Source organism: Notolabrus celidotus, chromosome 22 (genome assembly GCF_009762535.1).
Source record: "Notolabrus celidotus isolate fNotCel1 chromosome 22, fNotCel1.pri, whole genome shotgun sequence".
Lineage (NCBI taxonomy): Eukaryota > Metazoa > Chordata > Actinopteri > Labriformes > Labridae > Notolabrus > Notolabrus celidotus.
In genome coordinates this window covers 2,443,697-2,470,667 of record NC_048293.1, presented here as the reverse complement: position 1 = coordinate 2,470,667, position 26,971 = coordinate 2,443,697, and the positions used below count along the sequence as shown (strand labels likewise).

The following is a 26,971-nucleotide window of genomic DNA, read 5'->3' as shown; positions in this document are numbered from 1 at the left end:
CTGTTTATGGTCGGGAGCAGGAAGTATACAGCTTGTTTGTCTGGGCTTACCATATGTAATCAATATTTTTACAATAACAATATATAAAAGGACACTGTGGAAACAGTGTGAGGGGTGTCGCTCATTGTGATGAGCATACAGAAAAGCTAAGAGCTAGGAACACCTCTGGTTCTTCCCAATGTCTGTAACATTGAGGAACAGTATAAAAGTATAAGAAAACACACTTCTAGTAATAATTCAGATTTGTTGATACGATACAGTACGATACGTTACATTACAACATGATAGAATACGTAACGCTACAGTACGATTCGATACAGTACGATACGATACAGTACGATACGATACAGTACGATAAGATACAGTACGATACGATACAGTACGATACGATACAGTACGATACAATTCAGTACGATACGACCCAGTACGATACGACCCAGTACGATACGATACAGTACGATACGATACAGTACGATACGATACAGTAAGATACGATACAGTACGATACGATACAGTACGATACGATACAGTACGATACGATACAGTACGCTACGATACAGTACGCTACGATACAGTACGATACAGTACGATACGATACAGTACGATACGATACAGTACGATACGATACAGTACGCTACGATACAGTACGATACAGTACGATACGATACAGTACGATACAGTACGCTATGATACAGTACGATACAGTACGATACGATACAGTACGCTACTATACAGTACGATATGATACAGTACGATACGATACAGTCCGATACGATACAGTATGATACGACACAGTACGCTACGATACAGTCCGATACGTTACAGTACGATACGTTACAGTACGATATGATACAGTACGATACTATATGGTACAATACTATACAATACGATACAGTACAATATGATACGGTACGACACAGTACAATACGATACAATACGCTACGATACAGTACGATACGATACAGTACGATATGATACGGTACGACACAGTACAATACGATACACTTTACTGTTCTCTGTCTAGGACTCAAGAGCTACAAACATCACAGACCATTTGGAAGCAGTGGCCCTTGGAAATTGTGTTGCTTAAAAAGATAGTTGGACATATTGGCGGTGATTCTGCCCTTACTTGAATGTTCACACTACAGACTTTATGGCATGTGTTTTAGTCATCTTTGTTTGTTTGAATGAAGACACATTTTGGACTTGTGAATGTTTGAAATTGTTGTTGTGTGTAATGTACATATATGCTTCCATAATATAGAGGCTTTCATTAAGGACTTGTCTTGATTAGAGGAACACAGTCTGGGTAGCACTGGTTGGGTCAGGTCAAATCTATTGTGTTTTGACACTATAATGGCCCTTTTCCACCGGCCCGTCTTAGCCCTACTCTACTCGACTTGGCTTGACTACTACTACTCGGTTTGTGTTGTGTTTCCACGGGTGCCGTACCTCGTGTCAGATACCAGTTTTTCGTACCTGCTCTGCTCTGGTTCCAAGAGAGCTGAGCCGATGTTAAAAGGTGACGTCGACAGACTGTCGGCCACTGATTGGTCAGAGAATGTCGTCACCGAAGAGTCATGAGCGCGACGCCCAACACAGGAATCAAACCCGCCATTGAAAAAAAATCAGAACAATGTCTGCACGCAAAGTTTCTCAGCCTGCGACAAAAAGGCCACAGACTGAGCAGCAAGTACACCATTGCCTCCATGTCCTCCATTGTTTGTGATTGTTGTGTTTGTGTCAAAATGACGTGAATACAGTTTCGTGCAGCTGTGTTATGACGACCCCGCCCACCGTGAGTCGGTACTCGGGCTGGTGGAAAAGGTACCCAAACCGAGTAGAGCCGAGCCGAGTCGAGTAGGGCTGGAACTGTGTAGTGGAAAAGGGCCATTAGACTCCTTTAAAATCATTTTCTTATTCCAGAGAATTATCATTTTGAAAATAAACGTTTAATATTAGCAGTTGCGTTCCTTATTGTCCCACACTGGACAATACAGCGGGTAACTTTCTCGCCTTCCTCTGTGTTGTTGTGTCTTGGTGGTATTCAGGAAGACGTCCGCCTCGCCCAGTGGGAGGCAGGAAAGCTGTGCTGATTGACGGGTCATACAGGACACAGAGCGGCTCAGAGCACAGGATCAGAGTTTCACTGGAAGAACTAGAAGTAGAGACTGAAGTTAGAGAGAGTTTAGGTGAGAGGTAAAGCTGGTTTTCTGCATGAGTTGGGATTCTTAATGTGCGGAGGGAAGAGGGGAGCGAAAACAGGACCATAGGGAAACAAAGGAAGGTGAGGACATGGCTGGAATACGAGGAACTAATGGGACCAAGTTAGCAGTTCAAGAAAACAGGACGACTGATAGAGATTGTAAGCTTTGAATTTTTCTGTTTTGTCGCTGAAAATCACGACATTCAAGGAGATTTGTTGTTTTGCAGACGACACTGTAAAAGCAAGTGTTAAAATTGGAACACATGCCTCAAATTGAGACTTCCATGTCTTTTTTTATGTCCATTAAACATCACTTTTGGTCCAGTAAGCACATCACTTTGATAGATTTAGAGTTTTGATGCTTAGACTTTTGGTCGATTGGCTTTGGCTCAGTCATAAAGGGAGTTGCATTCAAATTGGCAATTTGATCCCCGTCTCCTTCAGTCTGTATTGCTTTGTGTCCTGTTGGCAAGACACTGAACCCTTATTGCTCCCAAGGTGAAGCTACTGGTATGTGAGAATGTGGGATTGTGGTAAGTTCGATCTTGTTGGTAGATTATTAGTGTGAGAACTTGTGTGTAAAAGAGTGAATGTTTGGTGTCAAAAGACTGGAAAAGGTTATTTTTAAGTGTCGTTGTTTTACCATAACATTTAACATCTGTGTGAGAAAAGATCAAACAGAGAAAGTCCTACATAGCTTAGACACCATAGTCATAGATATACTCAATGTTAAGCCTTACTTTCGCGTATGCATCCGGCTGAGTCATAGTAAACATGATTGTAAATCTACATGACAAGGCACTTTGCATGTTATTGGAGGATACTGCATAATGCTCAGGCAGTATTCAACTACTGTGGGATGTCCATCACTATGACACTGGCCAAACCAAGCGGCCACCTCCGGTCTCAAAATATGAAGTCAGTGTGGAAGTGTTATAAACTGCAGTTCATCAAGCGTCCACTTGAGGCTGGCTGCAGAAACACCGGAAACCACATACACACCCATTCAAAAAAGACGATCTTTACAGCAGAAATAAACATGTTTACAGCCTGGATCAAAAAACGGCTTCAGTCTACGTCACTAATTTCTCTATCGGCACACACTGTACGGGGATTGAATTTATTTCTAACGTGACGGTTCAGAAGATATTAAACTTACGAGTTTTTGCCCAAATAAGGACATGACTGACTTGATTGACAGGCGGGAACACATAGCTGCTTGCGAGGAGGCTCAAACCCCGCCTCTTTACCTCACACTAAGTTTGGTTGAGTTCAGCATTTCCTATATGGCTCAGGAAAAGATGGGTGATGTCACGGATACTACGTCCATTATTTATACAGTCCATGGGCCAAACATTAACTCATCATTTAGGCCATGTTGCTATTTTAAATTAAAAGTAACAATAAACAGTAAAATAACAAATAAAAAAGAAATCTCAACCTGTCTGAGTAAGGAGCAAAATTATGGTTATGATTTTATAAAGTTGACTAAATTTGTGTTACTTTGCAAGAAGACCCCCAGAAACAGCAGGTCTGATCTTACATGTGTTATCCTCCAAAATTAAACATAAACATAAACATAAAAGCCTATTGAGGCTTTAACTGCACATTACTGCTCCCTTTAAACCTCCAGTTTCCTGCAACACAATGAAAAACAACACAACTATCGCTTTTATCTCTCCATCAGTGATGACACAGCAGGTGTTTTGGCACTTCAGCTCACATGATGAACAGTTGAAATGCAGCCTGCAACCAGCAGATGGCAGCTCAGCTTCAGTGTAGTAAGAGTATGTTTGTGGTGATAGAGCTACAGCTGCTCTTCCTCTGAGGAACATTTCTAAATTAATGTAAAGATTGTGGTGAGAATATTTCTAATATAATAGTCTAGATAGAGATGACATCAAATCAGCTTTGACACCAATCAAAATGCTTGTGACATGAACTGTAGTATGGAATAATTAAACACTTTGTGTCAGTGGTTAAATCTGTTTTATTGATAACAATCTTGACAAAGCAGGACTCTGTTAAGACACCAAGTTATTCCTGTAGCTGACAGAAATATGCAGCTAAGCATGAATATTCTACACATCAACAACAACCTGTCCTGATCTATCACAGATACAAATGGATAACTTACATTCAGTGTGAAAACTTCACTGCTTTACATGTACATTGTTTACACATACACAGATTTAAATAATGAAATCACAGTGCAGTAATGTTTCTTGATTTGTTTTTTAAGGTGAGATGCAAAAGTGTTATTTAGGGTGCATGTATGCATCATAGGCACCTCTCTGTGTACATTTTGTAAATAGTAAATGGCAGTTTTGATGCCTTGTTCTGGATGTTCTTTCTAAGTGGAACCAACTTGAATTTCATATTTATTCATCATTGTATTTATTTATCATCTCATCATCTCAACCCCGAGACACTCTTGTCTGTTTGGCCAATCAGGACGTACAGACAGGCAGTGCCATGGTAACATGAGACCTTCTTGCATGTGGGTGGGAAAAGGCACACTCATTATACCTTAAGAGAGCCACTGGGCTGTTTCCAGGGAAACTATGATTTTCAGGTGTGTGTGTGTGTGTGCGTTGTTGTTGTGTGTGTGTGTGTGTGTGTGTATTTGTGTGTGTGTGTGAGCATTAGCCTTGCGGTCAGTGAGTTTGAGTCAGACTGAAAAACCAATGTGCTGATGTTTCTGTGATGATTTGGCCTCACGTCCCGACAACAACAGCTCGGCTCTTGTTGTGTTAGTGCACCGAGGTCAGTAAACGTCACGTGTCAGCTCTGGAGTTCAGGGTGCTTTTAATAGAGATGGAGATAGAGTGGGGAGGCAGGCTTAGAAAGTAACATCAGTGTAATGTCAGCTGGATGAAGGCCATTCAAAAGCATTTTCATACATGACAGAAAAAAACCTCCCATAGAGTTGCAAAGTGAGAGAAGGGTCCTGAGATTGACAATGTTTATTCATGTCTTCCATAGAGGATCTCAGGTATCTGACAGATTGAGCACTTTCTTCAGCTTTTTAACGACAACAAACTCTCAGTTAGCATATCAGTGCAGCGGATGAATGGCAGAGTAAAAAAAGTGTCTTGTTCTATGATTAAGAAGCCAATTTCACAAACCAGTGGACACAAATATTTAACATATCACAAACACTACATGTCCTGAGATGAATTTCAACAGGACAACTCTGATCGTAGAACTTGTGTATATATATTGTAGTAATTGGAGCCATCTGTAAACTTACTTAAAAACAGATTTTTAGAAAATTTTGTTGGAATTTGTGTCCAAAGAATGTGTGGCAGTTTATTTTGCAGGCAGTCTGGAGGGCCTTACATTTATTTTTAATGACAGTGTACCTTTCAGAGTAACTAATTAAGTTTTTCATCATGTTGTCTCAACAAGAAGGGTATCTTACTGAGCCCATCATCCTGTTTTCTCCACTTTGTCAACATGTCTAGTGGCACTGCATCAAGTTTTTCCAGTATAAGGGTCCCTTGTGAAAAACTAAAATGTGTTTTCTCCACTGAAAGGGCACTTAATGGTAAATGCCACTTTATGTTTTCTCCACTGGAATCCCACTACAGGGACCTTCATCCTGTTTTCTCCATTTTATCAGCATGCACTACTGCAAGTTTTCTCCAATAGAGAACGACCTGTGGAAAATTGTAAGATCTTTTCTCCACTACATGGGCTCCCTACAGGGACCTTCATACTTCTCCATTTTATTGACATGCCTTGTGGAACTATAGCAAGTTTTCTCCACTGAAAGGGCACCCGGTAGAACATTTTAACATGTTTTCTCCACTGGTAGGACATCCTAATGGACACTCCTCCTGTTTTCTCCATTTTATTTGCGGCCTAGTCGCATTGCATCAAGTTTCTCCAATATAAGGAAGCCTTATGGACATTTTAAATGTGTTTTCTCCACTAGAAAGGCACCCTACATGGACCTTAATCCTGTGTTATCCATTTTATGGGCAGACTAGTGGAATTGCACAAAGTTTATCCAATATAAAGAAGACTCTTAGACATTTTTTTACATGTTTTCTGCACTGGTAGGGCACCCTACAGGGACCTTCATCCTGTTTTCTCCATTTTATCAGCATGCACTACAGCAAGTTTTCTCCAATAGAGAACGACCTGTGGAAAATTGTAAGATGTTTTCTCCACTACATGGGCTCCCTACAGGGACCTTCATACTTCTCCATTTTATCGACATGCCTTGTGGAACTATAGCAAGTTTTCTCCACTGAAAGGGCACCCAGTAGAACATTTTAACATGTTTTCTCCACTGGTAGGACATCCTAATGGACACTCCTCCTGTTTTCTCCATTTTATTTGCGGCCTAGTCGCATTGCATTCAAGTTTCTCCAATATAAGGAAGCCTTATGGACATTTTAAATGTGTTTTCTCCACTAGAAAGGCACCCTATATGGACCTTAATCCTGTGTTATCCATTTTATGGGCAGACTAGTGGAATTGCACAAAGTTTATCCAATATAAAGAAGACTCTTAGACATTTTTTTACATGTTTTCTGCACAGGTAGGGCACCCTACAGGAACTTTCATCCTGTTTTCTCCATTTTATCATCAGTCTAGGCACTTTGAGTTTTCTTCACTGCAAGGGCAACATAGATGGCACCAACAGAATGGCACTCAAGAGGGTACTTTGACAGCCCTACGGGGTCCTTTTATTGAGTTTTCTCCAATAGATGGTTGCTTTAAGGACGTCATCATGTTTACTCTACTAAAAGCACGACCCTACAGGGCTCTTCGTGGTATTTTCCATTTTATCAGCAGTCTAAAGGTCACTGTTTTAAGCTTTCTCCACTTCAAGTGCATCCTTGAGAAGACTTTCGTAACATATTTTGTTTGCAGCAGTTTTCTTCCAAAGTGGGAGCATCAGGGGAAGCAATTGCCCTACCGGACCTCTGAGTCCACCAATTCTTTTGACTCAAAACCAGAAATAACAGAAAAAAATGACATCAGGAAGAAGTCAGCTTCTTAACAATCAAACCCCTCTGAAAAGACTTATGTCATTGTTTTCGAGAGGGTTTTGTTTTTCACTCCCACAGGACACGAAACAAGCATTTTCAGATTTCTCTGTGGGAGTGGAAAATGCCTGGTACAGTGGGGATATAGACCTAAACAGAGAGGAGAAACAAAAAAATTGGCACGGACATGTTTTCGCTCGCATCTAAATTTATTACTACTACAGAGGGATAATCTGCCCGGATCCAACAGGCTTTTGAGTTTATTACACGGAGATTGGGGACAGATCAATCAGCTGTGTGGTATAGTAATAATCTACAGGCAAAAGGCCAGGACACACACACGCAAACACACACACACCCACACACAAACACACACACAGGCTTACAGTCCTGAAACTAATTACCCATATTAATGAATGACCTTACAGCGAACTAAGAGAGACAGCGGAGGCTCCTTTTATTCATCACTTTAAAAGGAAGAAGAAAAAAACTACAAAGCACCATATTCTTCCTTTTCAGGATCTCTTGTATCTCTCGTTAATGAGTGATAATAACGTGGCCTCTGCTGCCGCTGTGCCTTCTTCTTCTTCTTCATCTTCTTCTTCTTCTTTTTCTGTTTTTTTCTCATCTTAATCTACGCTCACATCAAAGTGCTCTCTTTTCCCCTGTGGCGCTTCTCACTTCAAAGCTGGGGTGGAAAAGTCAGCAGCTGCATAGTAATCAGGGGATAAGGATTTGGTATTCACACATACATACACACACACACACACACACACACACACACACACACACACACACACACACAAAACCTTTCACAACCAAGATTAGTGATTGTGAAATGTTTATGGTTTTCGATCTCTCCATCTCATTAGCCTGATCTGATGCCCCTGGTTGACTTCTGAGACTTAAATCCTTGTTTGCACATTAATTCAGTTTAGTTTGCATTTAATATATTTGCACATTCAACAAAATGTTTCATCAATAACCTCCATGCGTCCTTTTTTTCCTATCTCTAACTGATTCACTGATGGTGTAATACTGCAGAGAACTCACACTCCACAGAGAGTCTTTGGATATATTGTATCTAATGGATATTAATGAAAACATTCTTTTCTACAAGAAAAGTGAAACAATAAGGCTTAAAACTTTACATTTTCTGAAATTTCTGTTCAGTTTAGTTGATTTTGACACCAAAAACTCGTCCTCTGACTATTCAACACAATAGACTGTATTAAACCACGGAAAGAACAACTGCTGTTCTAAAGTGAAGCCAAAGCTGGAAGACCCCCATCCTGCTCCCTCCATTATAACCGATGGGACATGGGCTAAAGTAGAAAATTAAAATACTTGTAGAATACATTTTTAGCAAACATGCTTTCTGTCATATCAGTTTGAGTTTACTTTTACTTAGTTATTCAATGTATTAAAGAGGAATCATGATTGACAGCTCTTTTGACAAATGTAGGCTCCTGTAGGGATCTTTACCAGATTAGCAGAGTACAGGAGGAACACAGAGACAACGCTAAAACAAGAGTCATTGAACTCTCATTAACTGCGAGTGTCTGCTGTGTTCTTCTATAGACTAGACCCATCTGAAGTAGGGATGCACCGATCCTACTTTTTAGTTCCCGATACCGATATCGATACCTGGGCTTTGGTATCTGCTGATACCGATACTAGCTGATCCGATCCTGGTATTGAGTTAACAATCTCTATTCCTTAATGTGAGGATAGAATCATGTTTTGGCAACTTCAGGCTTTTCTGACTTGATGGTGAACTGTACCTGGGTTCCAAGTGCTAAACCAGAGGCTGGAATCCCTTAATTTCAAGGATCCGGAACAATTAAATCCAATAACTTGTCCGTTTTTTCACAGTCGGCTACAGCTGACGTAAACTTCCTCCTTTGGGCTTCCATTATATTTTTCAGCGCAACTGCCATCCGTGGAAACATTACCACTACACATGTTGCAAGTTTCTGGCGGAGTTGTTAGCAAAAGAAGCGTGACATGCACCTAAACTACAGAGTCTCTGTAGTTATCCTCCATCATACTCCGCCGGGCAAAAATGCACAGACTGGCCGGCACTGATGATGTAGTAGACGCTAGTGGTGCAACGGATCATCGTTGATCCGTGATCCGTACGGATGCCTCTCCACGGTTCGGCACGGACGTGGTCCGCAGATCGGTTGATGAGAAAAGTTGCGCGTGTTCACGTGATGACCGCATGTTCAATCCACACTCACTCGTCAAGCGCAGCTGTAGTCATGGCAAGTGAAGGAGCAGAGGAACTTGAAAACCCTCCTGCATCTTGTAAGTCACATGTATGTGAGCATTTTGGTTTCCCTGTGAAATACAGTGAATGCTGAATGTGCTTGAGCCACGTTATGAAACTCCGCTGCGCACCCACTAGACCAGAGGCCGTCAATACGCGGCCCGCGGGCCACACCTGGCCGCCTATTTGTGGCCCCCGAACTGTTACTCCTTCACTCTGTGTTTTGGTCGGGTCACCCCGTGTTTACCGGGACTTGTCTCCATGTCAACGATACGCAGACAGGCTGTTACTGGGTCACTTAGAGTCCACTGCTGCGAGTGCAATTTTTAACTTTCACTTTTGTTTCTGGAGCAGTTCACATATTGGCACTTTGCCAACTGTAGGACCCTAGAATGCATGAAAACGGTGTGTTCACAGTTTGCAGCTCAAAGAAAAGTGGACGGTGATAATCGGCAAATGAAAGAAGAATGGAGTGAAACTTTTGAAGTTCCTCTGCTCCTTCACTTACCATGCCATGAAATGCAGTGAATGAGGCAGGACTGGGCTCACAGATAGGTGCTTTGCACAAGCAGTACATTTTGAGTTGAATCTTGTTTTTATTTAATGGGCAAAAGTTTACAAGGGGTTTTACAAAATAAATGGAGGGACAAAGTTATATTTGTCTTATCTTCTTTTTTTTTTTTTTTTTTTTGCTGATCCGAAAAATGATCCAATCCGTGACTCAAAACCGTGATCCGATCCGAACCGTGAGTTCTTTGATCCGTTGCACCCCTAGTAGACGCACATGGCTGTTGTAAACACAGAAGAGCATAGAACTGAGATGAATAGATCTGCCATATGGATCGGCACTATATATCGGCCCTTTGTCACCGATACCGATCTAGCTTTTTGAGTCCGATCTAGCCGATATCCGATACCAGGATCGGATTGGTGCATCCCTAATCTGAAGAATCTTTAATGTGTTGTCACTAGCTTAAATGTTTGATTATAGGATGGGGTGTGACATCAGCCCTGCGGCTCCACCAATTAGATCCCTTCTGCACAAGCCATGACTCTAAAATCTGTCACCAGTGTAATATATCAGCCTCCATTATGGCAGTATTTTGGCTTCACTTCTCACAATGAGAGGCGATGAAGGCAAGCTGTCCATATTAACATCCTGTAAGGTGTTCAGAGGTTTATGATAAATATACTGTTCCCTATCATATCCCATATGTTTGTATTGCTGGTTATGTTGCCTTGTGCTCCTGTGATGGGCACTTCCTCGATTAGTACTACTATAGGATGGTTTTGTTGTGTGTTGTGTCGTAGAAAGACAAGCAAACAGGGGTTGATGCATTAGGAATGAGGTGCATCCATGTTTGTGTCCTGTGTGTGTTTATGTATGTGTGTGCAGCAGGTGTGAGGCCAGACATTTGACCCGGGGTTTCTTCCTGTCCATCTGCATGCAGACAGTAGGAGGCTCTGAGTCTCCAACACTGAGCTCAGTGTCTGTCTGTCGGAGCAGCTGAGAGGGAAACTCCAGTTTACAGCCTCACCCGAACACACCACCCAAACACTTACTGTTGCAGGGTGTTTATTTCAACAGGGTGTTTTTCCTCCCGACATTCAATTAGGGCATTTCTGACTCAGTCTGGAGAGACATGATCCACATTTTTCTCTGAAAAATGTTAAATTTTTAGTTTCACTCACTCATCTCACTTTTTGCTTTGATGTATTCAACCCCAGTTTGAAGCTTTAAGGGAAAAACAGCTAGCGGACCGGACTGTCAAGAAAAAAAACTCCCCAAACATTTATAGTGAAATAAAAATAACCATATAATCTTTCTATTCTGAATCCACATCCTGTATGAGGGAAATCAAACAATGTGTAGTGTTTCACTCATAGCATGTCAGCTTGTTAGAATGCTACTTTGCTCAAATTTGGCATGGGGGTATATTATCATCCCTTGACATTGCTGTGGCTTTGCATCTTTACACATCTAGCAGACAGGCTGACATTGGTATTTCTTTGGAGCAGTTTCTTTGACCGCCTGCCAAACTCTCACTCTACTTCAAGCTTTGATTTTGATTCCACTCCCTCTTAAAGGTGACATATCATGCAAAATTGACTTTTTAATGGTTCTTTACCTGAAATATGTTTCCCTGGCATGTCTACAAACCCCCCTGAGAATGAAAAAAATCCATTCTGCCCCTGTTCTGATTTCTCCACCTTTCTGTAAATGTGTGTGAAACGAGCCGTTTCAGACTTCAGTGTTTTTGTTACGTAACAACAATATCCGGTCTGTCACGGAGTCAGAGCTCGGAGCTTGTTCAGCCCATAGACTGTATAAAATAATACTGAATCCCTCCTCTGTTTTTCATTACCTGCACAAATGTGTGCTAACAAGGAGCTTAGGAGGGAGGCATGCTAGTTGTAGGCTGTCTTAATAAACACAGAGGTCGGTTTTACTCCCCACGCCTGCAGATTTGAAGATCTAGTGGATGATTTTTATTTATCATGGATAAGTGCTAGCGCTAGTTAGCATAGCCACATAGCTACATGTTCGTAGCTGTAGCTGTGTAGCAAGACACACGTCGACATACTGACAAATAAAACAACAAGAAACACAGAATCTGTGACCAATCCTTCAGAAAGGTCCTGCTGCAGGCGCCTCTCCGTCAGGATCAGATTCTGGATCAGATTCAGAGGGTTGAAGTAACGCGATCTCTGAGCAGCCGTGTATATTCAGCCAACATGTAAACATTAGATCAACGTGCTGGAGAGCCGAGGCCACACCCACTTCCTGAGGGGACGTGGTCAGAGGGAAAACAGAGTGTTCTGATGAGGACTGAAGAAGAGGGCTTTTCAGACATGCCAAAATCTGATTTTAAAGTGTTTTTTTGAGCATAAACTTTAAAGACATGTTTTGGGGACCTCTCAGACCAATATATATTGATGAAAAAAGCGTGATATGTCACCTTTAAAGCTGGGGTTGGTAGTCAGATTTAGATCAACTTTTTGTTCTACTGATTAAAATGATCTTTATGTCCTGATGGTAATCAATACATAATGTGTTCTTAAAAAAAGAGGTAAAAAAAAGCTGGTATCTACAGCCGGAGTAAACCTGGGAAAACACCAACCAATCCCTGCCACCAGGAGCCAAATTATGAAACCAATCAAATCCCGCCTTGCCGTTCTGCCCGCCTCCTGCATGTACATTTCCCCGGCGTGCACTCCTCCGAGTCCCCGTCCCCTGCCTCTGCTTCCCCTGACTCTACTCACTGCCCCTCTCACTCGACCTCGGGCCTGTCCCCTCTGACCCGATGAGGTGCTTTGCTCAGGACTGTAGTCCGGATCAGAGTCTAAAAAGCTCTCACCACGGGGGCTCAGACAAGCAAAAGAATTAGTAACATTTAGTAAGTCCTACAGAAAACATATATGTGCTGTAGCGTCCGTCCGGACGCTGTAGGGATGACGAGCTGATTGGTGAACACGTTGAGTTTTACTAACCGGTCACTGTCGACCGTGATCACGCCAACAACAAAACAACAATCAATGTTTGAATGAATGAAGAACTTCTCCTCTTGTCTCTCCTCTCTCCTGCTCGCTGTGAGTACTAACAGCAGCCATGTTTGTTTGTGTTTTTAACTTTCACTATGAGAATGTTTTGGTGATTTCTTACCGCTGAGTGAGACATGAGTTGACGTAGTGCAAAACACAAACCATGTGCTGAGGACTGGTTTGGAATCAGTCACCATCATATGGTCTTGAATCAGCTGCACTCGTGCATGTGAGCGTGGTCGTCGTTTTGGAGGAGATCTGAGCGGCTGTGAGGGGAGGGGTTAGATGGAGTCCTGAGGAAATGCTACATTCAAATTCACGCTAGTTTTCCGTGACTACCAACCCTAGCTTTGAATAACATGATTATTGACCTACTTCATGCCCTGCTTTCTTAGCTAACCTACTGTAGAGCTCAGTGCTTGCTTGGTTGTGTAAAGTGAGCATATCAGAGCTTGTTGTTAAAGAAAATAGTAACTGCTACTTGTAGTAATAACTATGATGACAATTCAGAAACCCAACAGTCTATACTGTAGTTCAGGACAGGGACTCAAGTCTGACTCAATCCGGGATTTTCAGAACTTGGGACTCAACTTTGACTGGAACACTCATGACTCCAACATGGACTTGGACCCAGACTCAGGTATTGACTGCATTAGGACTTGGATGATGCAAAGGAGGACTTGGATTTCTGTATTGATAAACCTTTTTAACTCTTTTGTTATTTTTCCCCAAGATGATCCCAGAAAAGTAAGTAAGATGTTAAAGTTAGCCCACTTAGACTGTTGATTAGCAAGCTAAAAGTAACGTAAGCATCTCAAGTGACAACAACTGGGTCTAAGATGTTTGGTTAGTTAGCATACTGATTGATATCGGTTGGGCTGCATGTATTTTTTAGGTTTGTTAGACACCTGCAGTGATCCCTGTTACGCAGATGACACCCAGCTCTACCTCACCACTAACCCCTCGTCCCCTCTCCCACCCACCTCCCTCACTGATTGCATCTCTGAAATAAAAACCTGGTTCACCCTAAATTTCCTTACATTAAACAGTAATAAAACCAAGGTTCTCCTCATTGGCACCAAATCCCCTCTATCCAAATCCAACAGCTTCTCCCTCACCATTGATAACTCCTCCGTCTCACCCTCCCCCCAGGTTAAGAGTCTGGGTGTCATCCTTGACAGCACATTATCCTTTCAATCACACATCAATAACATCACCCGGACTGCCTACTTCCACCTTCGTAACATCAATCGTCTTCGCCCCTCCCTCACCCCCCACACTGCCGCCATCCTTGTCCACAGCCTTGTCGCTTCCCGTCTGGACTACTGCAACTCTCTCCTCTTCGGCCTCCCTCACAAATCCCTCCATAAACTCCAACTGGTCCAGAATTCAGCTGCCCGTATCATCACCCGAACCCCCTCCATCCACCACATCACTCCTGTCCTCCAACAGCTCCACTGGCTCCCTGTTCAGTTCCGTATTCTTTCCCCCATTTCAAATCACAACTCAAAACACATCTGTGCAAAACCTCCTACTCCGTCTGACTCCAATTGCTCTGTCATTTTGTTATTGTTTCTATTTTTTCTTACCCCTTGTTAGTTTATATTGTTTTCATTTTTGACTCTGATTTTGTTTCCTTTAATGTAAATTCGTGTATGTATATATTTATATCTGTGCGGTGTCCTTGAGTGCAGAGAAAGGCGCCTTTAAATAAAATGTATTATTATTATTATTATTATCCCTGCAGCAGAAACAATGAGTGCATCTCCCATCAAGAGAGGCCCAATGCGTCATTTACACACAACGCACACAGATCAGGTCAGATACACTGACAGTGTTTTATCTGATATGTGTTTTCTACACATCCAAAATGTCTCACACAGCCATACAAGCTTTAAACAGTCAACAGTTTAGAGTCCATCTTATACATTTTCAGGTAACAGGGACTGAACTCAGATTCTCCTTTGGTTACTCAGACTAAGATTTATACTGATTCTTCTGTGGTGACTCTGACTCTGCTTTGACTTGGACACTGACTCAAGGTTGGGTGACTCAGCTACAACACTGCAAACAGTGAATGCCCTGCAGAGCTGAGAAAGAGCTGAAGGAGTCGAAACATGAGGTAAAATGAGGTGCAATGCATACTTCTCTTCTTTTACGTAATGCAAAGTCCTTATTGTTGATCTTAATATATTGATACATCTCCTTAATAGTTCCCATCTTAATAATAGATGGATTAGAAGCCAACACACAGCAGGAGGTAGTAGCTTATCCAGTTGGCAAATGTGACAAAATTGTTGCTTTTTCTGTGGAATGATGCACATTGATGCTGAAAATAGGACAATGCTGTATGTAGACTTGACAACATGAAGGTTCAGCCAGTTCATAGGTTTGCATAATGAAGACATGCTTGTTAGATTTGTTGCAAAGAGTGCTGGTTGTTTCTGCGTTCCATGAAACATGCTAAAATGAGCTTGTTTGCATGTCTGTGAGCTATGTTAGCTGTAATCTTTTAGTGCAGCTGCAGGTGACAGAAATAAGATCACAGTAGTTTTAGAAGTGTTTTGACATGAACAGAAGTGTCGGTCAAGTGGAAAATTAGATCTGACAGTGGTGCTACACGCAGTGGAATTCATCCTCTGGGTATAAATGATATCTGCACCAAATTTGTAGCAACACATCCCTCAAGTCATTCTGCTAGTGTGGGTAAAAACTGATTAAAAAGAACATCCCTTCAGGTCTGAACAGGAGCGCTTTCTCTGTCACTGCCGTCATAAGTGTGTAGGTGAGGAAAGAGGAGGCGGTGGTGATGTTATTTTTTTGAAGTGAACATGGACAGAGTTATAACCAGTGCAGAAGTGTTCCCATGCTGCATCTGCCATGTGTTAGCGCTTCCAGACATCTCACTATGTGGGAGTGATCGGCAGCTGAACATGAAGAAAGTGGCTTCGCCTGTCTGAACAAATATTCTGTCAGAGATATCAGTGTGTTTTAAAAGGAAGACACACCTAAAAAGCTGTATTTATGTATATTTCACAGTCTAAAGTTGGTGGACAAGGTGATTCTGAGAACATAGGTTGTCACCATGCAGATTGGTAAACAGTTTGTAGCCAGGATGGTATGAGTTCTGTGTTATTACCATCCTGTGACTCGTCAGTTCTCACTCTGAACTAATCAAATATGTCAGCTTAGTCTACGGCCCTAAGCTTCAGTATAGTCAATTTGGGACATGCTGGACTTTGTGGTCGTTACGAAATGTGCAACATCAAGTAAGACTTTAAATATAAAGCAGCACAACTACGGGTAATAGTTAAGAAACATTTGTTGTGTAAAATAAAGCTTATTGGAAAAGATCTTTCACTTTTTGTTCCTTTAGATGTGCATTAAACATCAACATGTGGTTGAAGTTGAAATTGATGTTCAAAGAAAAAATGTATGGTTAGGTTTACAAAAGAAGTTCATGGTTGGGGTTTAAAATGCAAGTTACATATCCAACGTAGGTTACATGTCCACACACGAACACAATCAACTAGTGCTGTATTTACTTTCAATGTTGGTAGAATATTGGAAATGAACCATGTAGAAATACAAACCCAGCTATTTGGAGCCTGTTGCAACAAGGGATGGACAATGATTTTCCAAGATTCGTTCACTTTTTAAAAATCGAAGACTTACTTTGAATATTTTCTCATTATAAAAGTACAATTTTTCCTTTTTCCGACGCTCGAGCGAAAGAGACAAGATGGGTCACCAACAGCTCTATTGGAGTCACCCTAGAAAATTCGGACAGGGATCCCGTTCCTGCCGGATATGCTCGCACAGACATGGTCTGATCCGTAAATACGGACTTAACATGTGCCGCCAGTGCTTCAGGCAGTACGCTAAAGACATCGGTTTCGTGAAGCTGGACTAAATGTCTGAACTTCCCAGATGGCTACAGGGACCTGTAGGATGCTGAAAAAGATGGGATCATTTGGCAAATAAATCTTTTTCTTTTGTCCAAAAAAATAAAAAATAAATAAAAAATAAAAATAAAAGTACAATTTTTCATCCTTTTTTCATCGCCTGGTTGTAATACGGTATTCCCACCAGATGGTGGCTTTAGAGCGTCTTAAAGCTGTTTGCTAACTGCATAAGCAAACAGGAGAAGAAGAATGCTACCTGCATTAAATAGCAAAAGAAGAAGAAAACATTGGCATTTTTTTCCGTTTCTGAATCTCACACTTCTACACATAAAGATCGAGTCAGCTGCTGTCAGGGCTGCTACTCGCAGCACCTCGGCCTGCTGCTGGTTAACGTGACTGGCGCCCAAACAGACCGTTAACGGAACAGGTGTGTGTGTGTGTATGTGTGTGTGTGGGGGAGGTTGATTATTCGAAGAATCGTCGAATTGATGCCAATGATTATCGAATAGTATTTTGGCTTGAAATGCCCATCACTAGTTGCAACACAGCTCAAATAATTCCTTTAAGATTTTGGTGTGGCACTTTGGGTGGACGTTTCGATGTCAAGTGGGGCCCAGGCCACTCTGGATCCGCCCCTGCTGCCTAGCCAAAATGACCTGACCCCATCCAGCTCTTTGAGTACACCACAATATAAATGAAGGTGCCTGCTTTGCATTATGGATGCAAACACAGGACCACTCAGACGACTACATGAGCGTGATTAAAGTCAGATGTTCCCTGACAAATCCACAGAGCTGCAGAGTAACATCAAGTTTCATGATCAAACATAGTTTCACACCACGCCACCACAACAGCCCATAATGACCATTGGTTGCTCGGTTGATTCCTGCCACTTGGTAACACGAGCTCTGGTCTCACTGCCTCCGCTCCGAGTGTGCATCACAGCTTGTTATCTTCATTTAATGTTTTTAAGAGCTAATTTAGGCAGATGAGGGTCCTTGTTAATTTGCAATTAAAGTCTCATGATTAATAAGCGTTTCAAATAATGAACCTGTGAAGGTCTCTAGATTAATTAAATGCATGTACATGTTTACATTGACAGCCCTGAGATGAACATCTAAGAGGTCAGCATGGACTGTTTGTTCAATTAATTACTGAAACTTGATCTCCTGACCCATCCGTTCTCCCCAGACTGCCACGCTTAGCAGACTTCCACTGTCACACTGTGTCACCTGACTTCAACCCAGCATTAAGAGGACAGCATACAGAAATGATGCCTGAGGGGTTCCCTTAGTGTCTTTGCTGTAGAGGTCGGTACAGTGGCCCTAAAGGCCAATAGTGATAAATATTTCAAAAGCGCAAAATAAATTTCACTTTACAAAATAAATTTCACTTTACAAAATAAATTTCACTTTACAAAATAAATTTCAGAGTCACAAAATACATTGTAACACTTGAAATGTTGCGCTAGCTCTGCTATGTATCCAGTGTAAACAGGAAATGATAAATGACTGATGCCGGACAGACTTGGGTTTAGCCAATCACAAACAAGTACCATGGTCCTACCCTTTCCAGTTTGTTGAAATGTATTTTGTGATCTCTAAAATGTATTTATGTTCTGGGAAATTTATTTTGTTAAGTGAAATTTATTTTGCACTTTTGAAATAATTATAACTATTGGCCTTCAGGGCCACCGTAGGTCGGGCCCCTGATGTTAATATTCAATCAATCAATCAATCAATCAATCAATCAAGCTTTATTTATAGAGCACCTTTCATACAAATCAAATGCAACCAAAAGTGCTTTACAGCGATTCAAAACAAGAAAGAAGCAGAAATGAAACAATGGCAAGACATATTAGGGGAAGATAATAATAATGATAACAATAGAAATAATAAGAATACAAATTAAAAATAAGAACAACATAAAATAAAATAGAGACTTATGCACACCAAAATAAAATATGTGTAATTAAAATAAGTTAAAGCATCAACATTAAGAATAAAAATAGTTAAAATAAATAGATTTAAAAGGTAAGGATAAGAGTTGAAAAATAAAACTAAGGCTAAAAATATCAATAAAACTGAGTAGATAAATAAAAATTAAATAAATGAATGAATAAATACATAAAAATAGAATAAGATAACAGTTCAAATTACTAAAATAATAAAGCAACATTTAAATCAATATTATAGTAAAAGGTAGGTAATAAAATTGTTAAACCCTACATAAAAGCCAGACTGAATAAATACGTTTTTAGTTTACGTTTAAAAGTCTCAATAAATGATATTGGATTAACACTGGTTGGTCATGCAGTGTTTTGGTCAATGGTTGTGCCATATTACCACTATAGCAAGTAGGGATGTACATTTTAAGTATTTTCCGGGATCGATTTTTGGAAATGTTAACGATCAATTATCGATTAATTGATTAAAAAAAAACATTATTATTCTTACGTCAAAAAAAAGAGCAAATACGTTGTCTTCCCCCTAAATTATATTTTCTACAGCAACAAAATGCATATAACTGACGGGATTGAATACGGGTACATGTTTGACACGCAGAATATCAACGAACAGGCTCATTCAAATATTCTACGCGGACATAATCTTATAAAGTGAAGGCTGAGACTACTAACAGAAAAGTACTTCAGACTCTCAGTGTCCAGTTTTCTGTCTACTCGTTCTTATTGAGAAAAATAAACATGTGTATTCGGTCAGGTGTCAGCCAGGAGCCCAATCGGGTCAGAATCAGTCCAGCTGCAGAAAAGCTCAGACGGATCTGATGTTGCTGCTCTGCAAACATAGCGTACCTGAATTTCCCACCTGTCTGTTGCCTTCGTATCCAAAGGTTAAAATGTCCTGTTTAAACCTGTCACTCTTCGTGCCCGTGTTGTTGTTGGCAGCAGTTTTGTATTGATCCTCTTTTAAAAAGCGCACGTGCAGACCTGACGCACAGCCGCAGCCGCCAGCTGAGCGTCTCCGCTGTGCGCAACACCTTTAACAGCTGATTCACATCCAAACATGCTTTAAACTTAAAACACCTCCCTGATAGATGAGTGTAATATGAGACCACATGATGTTTGTTCCACGTGATGGAAAATTGATAACAAAAATGCGTGTTTTGAGTAATTTCTTAACAATCAATTAATCGATAATCGATTAATTGTGGTCATCCCTAATAGCAAGGTTTTCCAGATATCCCAACAGTTATTGTACCGGACTATGAGTACTTGAAGATGCTCTCTGTTGTCTTTGGTAGATATTGTCCAGAACTTACGGGGATTTCTTGGCACTCTTCAGCAAACGCGAAGGAAGAGAGGTTACTGCTTCTATTTCAAAGGGTTCCAGGAGGCGTTATACATCTATTTTTATTGGTGTAGGTGGGTTTTCGTCTGCACCTTGTAATGCATGTTCTTCTCTCTATTATGTAAGATTTTATTACGAACACTGGTGCTTATGCCATTGGAGACAGAGTCATAAAATATAATGGAGTCTACTTCATGTAGTTAAGCAAATACAGCAGTATTGTTTCAGAACCCAGCTGCAGTCATTGCTTATCATTTTGTCACTACACACACACAAGTGTGTTCACTGTTGCTTGGCGGTGTAACTGGACTAATAAGCCACATCTTAACAAGGTGGGAGATTCTTTTCCTAAAAATGACAGAGAGAGGCAGCAGAGTGAAAAACAAAAGCCTGTGTATGAAATAAATAAAACATCTTCAAACACACACACACACACACACACACACACCTACGCTGTCGAGTCCTTCTTTTGGCGTCATCTCCCAGCAGGATGTGTACTCGTCTCCGTTTGCTCCCATTGATTTCGCTCCGCTCTCTGAAATGTTACCCTGGAAACGGGAGACGGCGACCTCCCGCTGTGCATTTCTGTTCATCTGTATTGAGTCTCAGCCGCTTCATTGAGTGCAGAGTAGTACGCCTTGTAGCACCTTCGCTCCCTTTTCATTTCTGCCTCTCCACATCAAGCTCTCCCTTCCTCCTCTTTTCCCCCCTTCAGTTCTTGTAACTCTATTTTTGTTTTCATTCATCTGTTTCCCGGCTACAACTCTACTCACTCCTCTCACTCTATTTTAGTCCAGATGTTTCTCTGGGTCTCTCATATCTTTGATTTCTCTGTTTATATCTCTCTCATTATTTCATCGATAACACTTGTCTCCACTGCCTCTTCCCCTCACTCAATTTTCTGTTTGGCTTCTCTTACTCTCTTTTGCTGTCGATCCCAAATTAACATTTCTTATAACTACATTGGAGGTAGCTTTGAGGACTTGTCTTGGCAGTTTTGCCATTCCAGTCACATACAAAGCAAAATTTTAATATAGTTTACAATATGTGAACCTGTCATCTCTAGTAGTTAGGTGAAGCCACCTTGATCAACAATGAGTGTGCAGATTCAGCTCTGCTCAGTATGTTCCTACCTGCTTGGGAGCTAATTCTAGCATGCCAGCTGTCGGTACATAGACTAATGTCAAATAACAAACAGCAGGAGCAGGTGAATACGTTTGCAGGTTTTTATACTACATTTGTATTGAAACCTTTAAACATCTTTAAAGTATCTTGGAGCTAGGGCGCCGTTGGTTTAGTGGTCTTCCCCTACTCTTTACTCCCCTCATTTCCTGTCTCTCCTCAGCTGTTCTATCCATTAAAAGGCAAAATTTAAAAAAAAACTGAATTTTAAAAAGTGATTTGGAGCTGCAGAGAAAAAGCAAGGCCCATATATGTACAAAGTGTAATTTATTTTTCGTTTTTCCTAACCAGAAACAAAGGGAGCTAAGTGAACAACATGCCAATCTGTCCTAATCTGAACCACAAACTAACTAGTTTAAAATAAACCTGAAAATCATTGTTACCCCGAAAACCAATGAATATGCTACGTTATAACCCAACTTATTCATTACATGATAGACTCAATGCAGTCCTCTTCAGAACTGACACATCCTCGGTTTAGTTGACCAATCTTGTAAACATCAGCGGGAAATCAACATCACAAACAGACTCAGTAGCAGCAATTGTTTCCCTTTCAAAGTCAGTCCTCCTACTATCCAATTATACCAATTAGTGGACTTATTTAAATCTGCAGCAGCAATGATGTCATCATTAGTGAGATGGCACATATTTTCTGATTTGTTTTATCATGCTCAATGTTGAGCTCACTCTAGTCTACTCACTATGAAGGGAGTAGGGGGTAGGGAATGAGTGTGGAAGTTTAAGGTGTTAGATAAAATAATATCAGGATGAACAATCGTTTTACTCTGACTCTGATGTTGATCAAAGCACCAAGGGTAACTCAAATACTAAAGTATCACTCATTCTGTCTGTGTGTATCACATGTACCATGCGTACTGTGTGTGCATGTGTGTGTGTGTGTGTGTGTGTGTGCGTGCATGTATCCAGACTGTCTGTTTGTGTGGTCTGATCAGTGTGTCATTGTGTGTCCCCTCTCCCTCTCCCTCCTCCTGCCAGTCACCCCAGAGGCCATTGGTTTCCTGTCCGCGGTGGGGGTCTTCATCGTGGCGTTGGCCGTCCTCTTCCTCTTCATCAACAAGAAGCTGTGTTTCTCGCGTGTTGGTGGACTGCCCTGTTTGGAGCAACATGCCCGCCGGAAGAAAGGACGTGTGGGAATCCGCCAGGGGCTCGGTGAGTGACCGACAAATATAGACTGTCCTCACTGAAATGACAAACGGATTTGTTTGTCTGATCATGGCAAACTCTGTATGTGGGTGGTCAGGGGTGGTGGATACAAATGCTGCTTCAAAAAATACATATTATGGTTGCATTTCCATAAATAAGACTACAGGAATCAATAATTACAAATCCAATTTTTAGCACTTTGACTTTTCAAGGCTAGCTGTACAAGTCTCTTTTAGCTTTTCAAATAAAGATATCAACAGAAAGGCCTACCTTACCCCATCAGAAATGCCAACCCTTCACTGTCATAACGGACTATCCCGCCTTGTCTGAATGCCCTACCCTGCTCCATCAAAAGGGTATACCTTCCCCCGTCACTCTGGCCTACAGTTCCCAAACAGCCTGACCCATTCCGGCCAGTCAGGATGCACAACCCTACCATTCTCTTCCAGAAAAATATGCCCTGCCCCGTCAGAATGGCCTACCTTGCGTGTCAGAATGTTCATACCCCGCTTGCACCATCAGCCTGGCTTACACTGGACTGTTAGAATGTCCTACCATGCACCATGAGAAAAGCCTGTACTCTCTCCTCAGAATGTCCTACCTGGCAACATGAGAAAAGCCTGTACTCTCTCCTCAGAATGTCCTACCATGCACCATGAGAAAAGCCTGTACTGCCTCCTCAGAATGTCCTACCTGGCACCATGAGAAAAGCCTGTACGCTCTCCTCAGAATGTCCTACCATGCACCATGAGAAAAGCCTGTACTGCCTCCTCAGAATGTCCTACCTGGCACCATGAGAAAAGCCTGTACTCTCTCCTCAGAATGTCCTACCTGGCACCATGAGAAAAGCTTGTACTGCCTCCTCAGAATGTCCTACCTGGCACCATGAGAAAAGCCTGTACTCTCTCCTAAGAATGTCCTACCATGCACCATGAGAAAAGCCTGTACTGCCTCCTCAGAATGTCCTACCTGCCACCATGAGAAAAGCCTGTACTGCCTCCTCAGAATGTCCTACCTGCCACCATGAGAAAAGCCTGTACTCTCTCCTCAGAATGTCCTACCATGCACCATGAGAAAAGCCTTTACTCTCTCCTCAGAATGTCCTACCATGCACCATGAGAAAAGCCTGTACGCTCTCCTCAGAATGTCCTACCTGGCACCATGAGAAAAGCCTGTACCCCCCCCCCCCCCCCCCCCCCCAAAGAGTGGCCTACTCGGCACCATGAGAAAAGCTTGTACTGCCCCTTCAGAATGGCCTATCCTGCTGCCTCAAGCTGCCCAATTATAATACCCTCTTCTGGCCTTCTCTGTCCTCTGAGATTGGCCTACCTTTCCTCCAAGAGCTGCCACCCTGCCCCATCAGAATGGTCTACCTTGATCCATCACAGTGGCCTACCCTACCCCATCAGAAGGGCCTGTCCTCACGTGTCAGCCTGGTCTACCCCTGCTTTTCAGACTGCCCTATCATGGCTGTTAGACTGGCCTACTTTGACCTGTCAGAATGGCCTACCCTGGCTAGTTCTAATGCCATTCTTGCCCCATCAGATTGGCCTACCCTGTCCCCTAATCATCCAGCACAACTTCTATTGTAAGATGGAATTATATAATATATAACTATGAGCAGCAGCTTTTAATCTCCACTAAACAAGAAACTCTAAATGTTTGGCTCAAAACCAAGCACTTTGATGTGATCCAGCAGAACTGTAGAAGTCTGTGTATTTCTGGTGTCTTGATCTTGAATGCTGTCGCTTTCTCGTCAAGGCTCACCCATTATATAAGCTGAACTATCTGAGTGGGAGAGAGGAGAGAGAAAAAGTATGTGACTCCTGTATGCATTACGACTCCAATTAAACTATTCAGTAACAGAGAGAGAACGTGGGTGAGCTTGTGTTTGTACAGTGGTTCAGGTGGGCGAGCATGTATGTAAGAGAGAAAGAGTCGAGTGAGTCAGCTGCATACTGCTACAAAGCCCTGCTGCTCTGCACAATAAAAATATTAACATTATACAACCTTGAAGGAAAATTCTGTGATGAGAAGAAAGTACAGAGAAACACGGAGAACCGGAAAAAGTCAGCTTACATTTTTTAAATCTTTTCATCACCAAGTGAAACTATTTCTTCCCTCCCTCTTGAAAAATATCCCTGACACTTGGAGCAAAGGTCGTCAAAGCTTCACAAAATGTGAAACTCAAGGGTGACATCATGTTTTGTATTTGCATGAGCAACTGCACAAAAGCACCAGGTTTACTGTTTCTGTGCTTAATGGCATTTTTTAATTAAGATGAGCAAATTAATTCTGGTGCAGACTTACCTCACTAATGACGAAAACCCCAACCTCAAGGCTAAACTAAATTTTAAGGCCACCTGGTTATATAATCTCCTAATTATTTAATAGCAAGTTGCAATAAGCGTGTTCCTAACTTGCTATCATTGCAACTTAAAGCATGCTTGAGGGAAATCTTCATCATCTTGGGAGATGTTACTATTCAGTCTGCTGTGACTGACATGAGAACAGTGAAACAAATCTAATGTCTTTGAGTGAAATACAGAGATGGATCCAAACCATGTTAGCGTAGAAGAAAGCTTGCTCTAAAGTAACAGCACCTCAACATCTAGGACATTTACAAGTGTTGTTTAAAGGTAAACATAAGTAACTAGTAATGCAAAAGGGTTGTTTGTTTTGGGACAAGAACAACTGGATGTTTGTCAGATATGTTGCATTCACAGCAAAGTTGTCAGATTAGGCATCAAAAATGATTTTTTTCAACCCCCATTTTAATGGCCTCAGTCAAAGCAAGAGTGACCACAATATTAGAAAAATTCATCTTTGACTTGAAAAAGTAGTTGACCCCAATACTGTGCTTTCTCCTTGGAATAAATGCAGATATTCCTCTTTCTGTTGCAGCAGTTTCACAGGGTATAGATATGACCTACTTGCCTGAATTGACAGGGTGCTCTTTATATTGAAAAATGATATCAAAGAACTAAAAACTACAGTCAAGAAATTTTGAGAGAGCGAGTGTGGGGGATGACATGCACCAAAACATGTCTAGACTGAGAATCAATCATACAACCATTAAGATGATGACTACAGCTTCTATACATAGGGCGCCCACTCCACCAACTGAGCCTAACCAGCACCCTAGCATTGTTTTTTTTAAAGAAGACATGCCAACAGCAGGATAGAATATCAGCTTCTACTTGTTAGTTAGTCTGACCTCCCTCTTTGCTTGTCATGTTATAAAAGAGTCACATCCACCAGGAGCACGGTTGGACCCAGGTGACTCAAACACTAAGCAAACAAAGTCCTGTTAGTTCCTCACCTGCAGCAGGTGGAGTCTCTGGTATTTCCAGTTAGTTTTCTGAACAAACAATACATCCTGTTGGAAGTCTCTCAATACAATCTACTGCTCTGAATCCTTTGGTGCTTCACAAGACAAGGTAGGGGCTCTTACTGCATGTGTTTTAACTAAAAGGTCATCCAAACAGCATGTTATAAATGTAGCTTTAACCTGGAAGCTGTTGGCCTGATTGTATGGCTGTGTTTTAACAAAGAAAGAAGAAAAGCTCATGTGTCAGTTTCACTAAATTAAAGTTTCTCTCTCTAAGTATTTCATAAAGTGACAGTGAAATCTAAATGACCCAGGAACTAAACTAAACATCATTGTTTGGAGTTGATAATCCTTTATATCTGGAATTATCTGAAGGCTTTAACAAAATATTTTTAAAGGAGAAGTACCATAGTTGGGGAAAATTCAACTCCATTTAAATTTGAATACCTTTTATTGAAGAATACCTCTAAATGGGAGTTTTTAAAAACATACTTATTCACTCATTGCTGTTCTGTCAGTGTTATTTTAGTTCTACAAAACTCAGTGTACTGTGTGTTTATGTAAACAGGCGTTCTTCAGTTGTCACTTTATGGGGCTGTGCAGGTGAATACATTGGTTGAAGATACTAACACCAACTTCATCATGGTTTTCCTTGGACTTACTGATAAATACAATGAAAAAATAATTTAATAATACAAATTTGTATATTTTGAAAAAAGTATATTGAATGTAACAACAAGAGAATAAACCAATCAAATGTTATCTTTTGCTACTCTACACTGAAATATGCCTCTGTAATAACTCACTATATAGACAAATGATCAAGACTTGTGTCATCATCAGCTGGAAGGTCAGATGATTCAGAGGAAAGGAGAGAGGGGGAAAAAACAAAAAAAGTGAGGGATTTTAAACACATAAGGGGCTGAGTGAAAGAAACGTTGACCAAATTGAAGAAAACAGACAAAGCAACCACAAATATAACATGGTATGGACTTTGGGAGTGTTTCAGGACTGGTTGAAGGAGAAGATATGTACATGTTATACTACTACATACAAT

The 26,971-nt window shown here is 41.3% G+C and overlaps 1 protein-coding gene across 2 annotated transcripts in view; it reads left to right on the top strand.

Moving 5' to 3' along the window:
* Nucleotides 1–26,971, top strand: part of syt16 (synaptotagmin XVI) — a 58,674-nt gene that overhangs the window by 6,717 nt on the left and 24,986 nt on the right. Inside the window, exon 2 of one of the 2 annotated variants that reach the window (XM_034674300.1) lies at nt 22,347–22,589. In XM_034674300.1, the coding sequence (XP_034530191.1) occupies nt 22,347–22,589 (243 nt within the window). The remainder of the gene's footprint in view (nt 1–22,346; nt 22,590–26,971) is intronic. The other variant, XM_034674301.1, reaches the window with a different exon arrangement.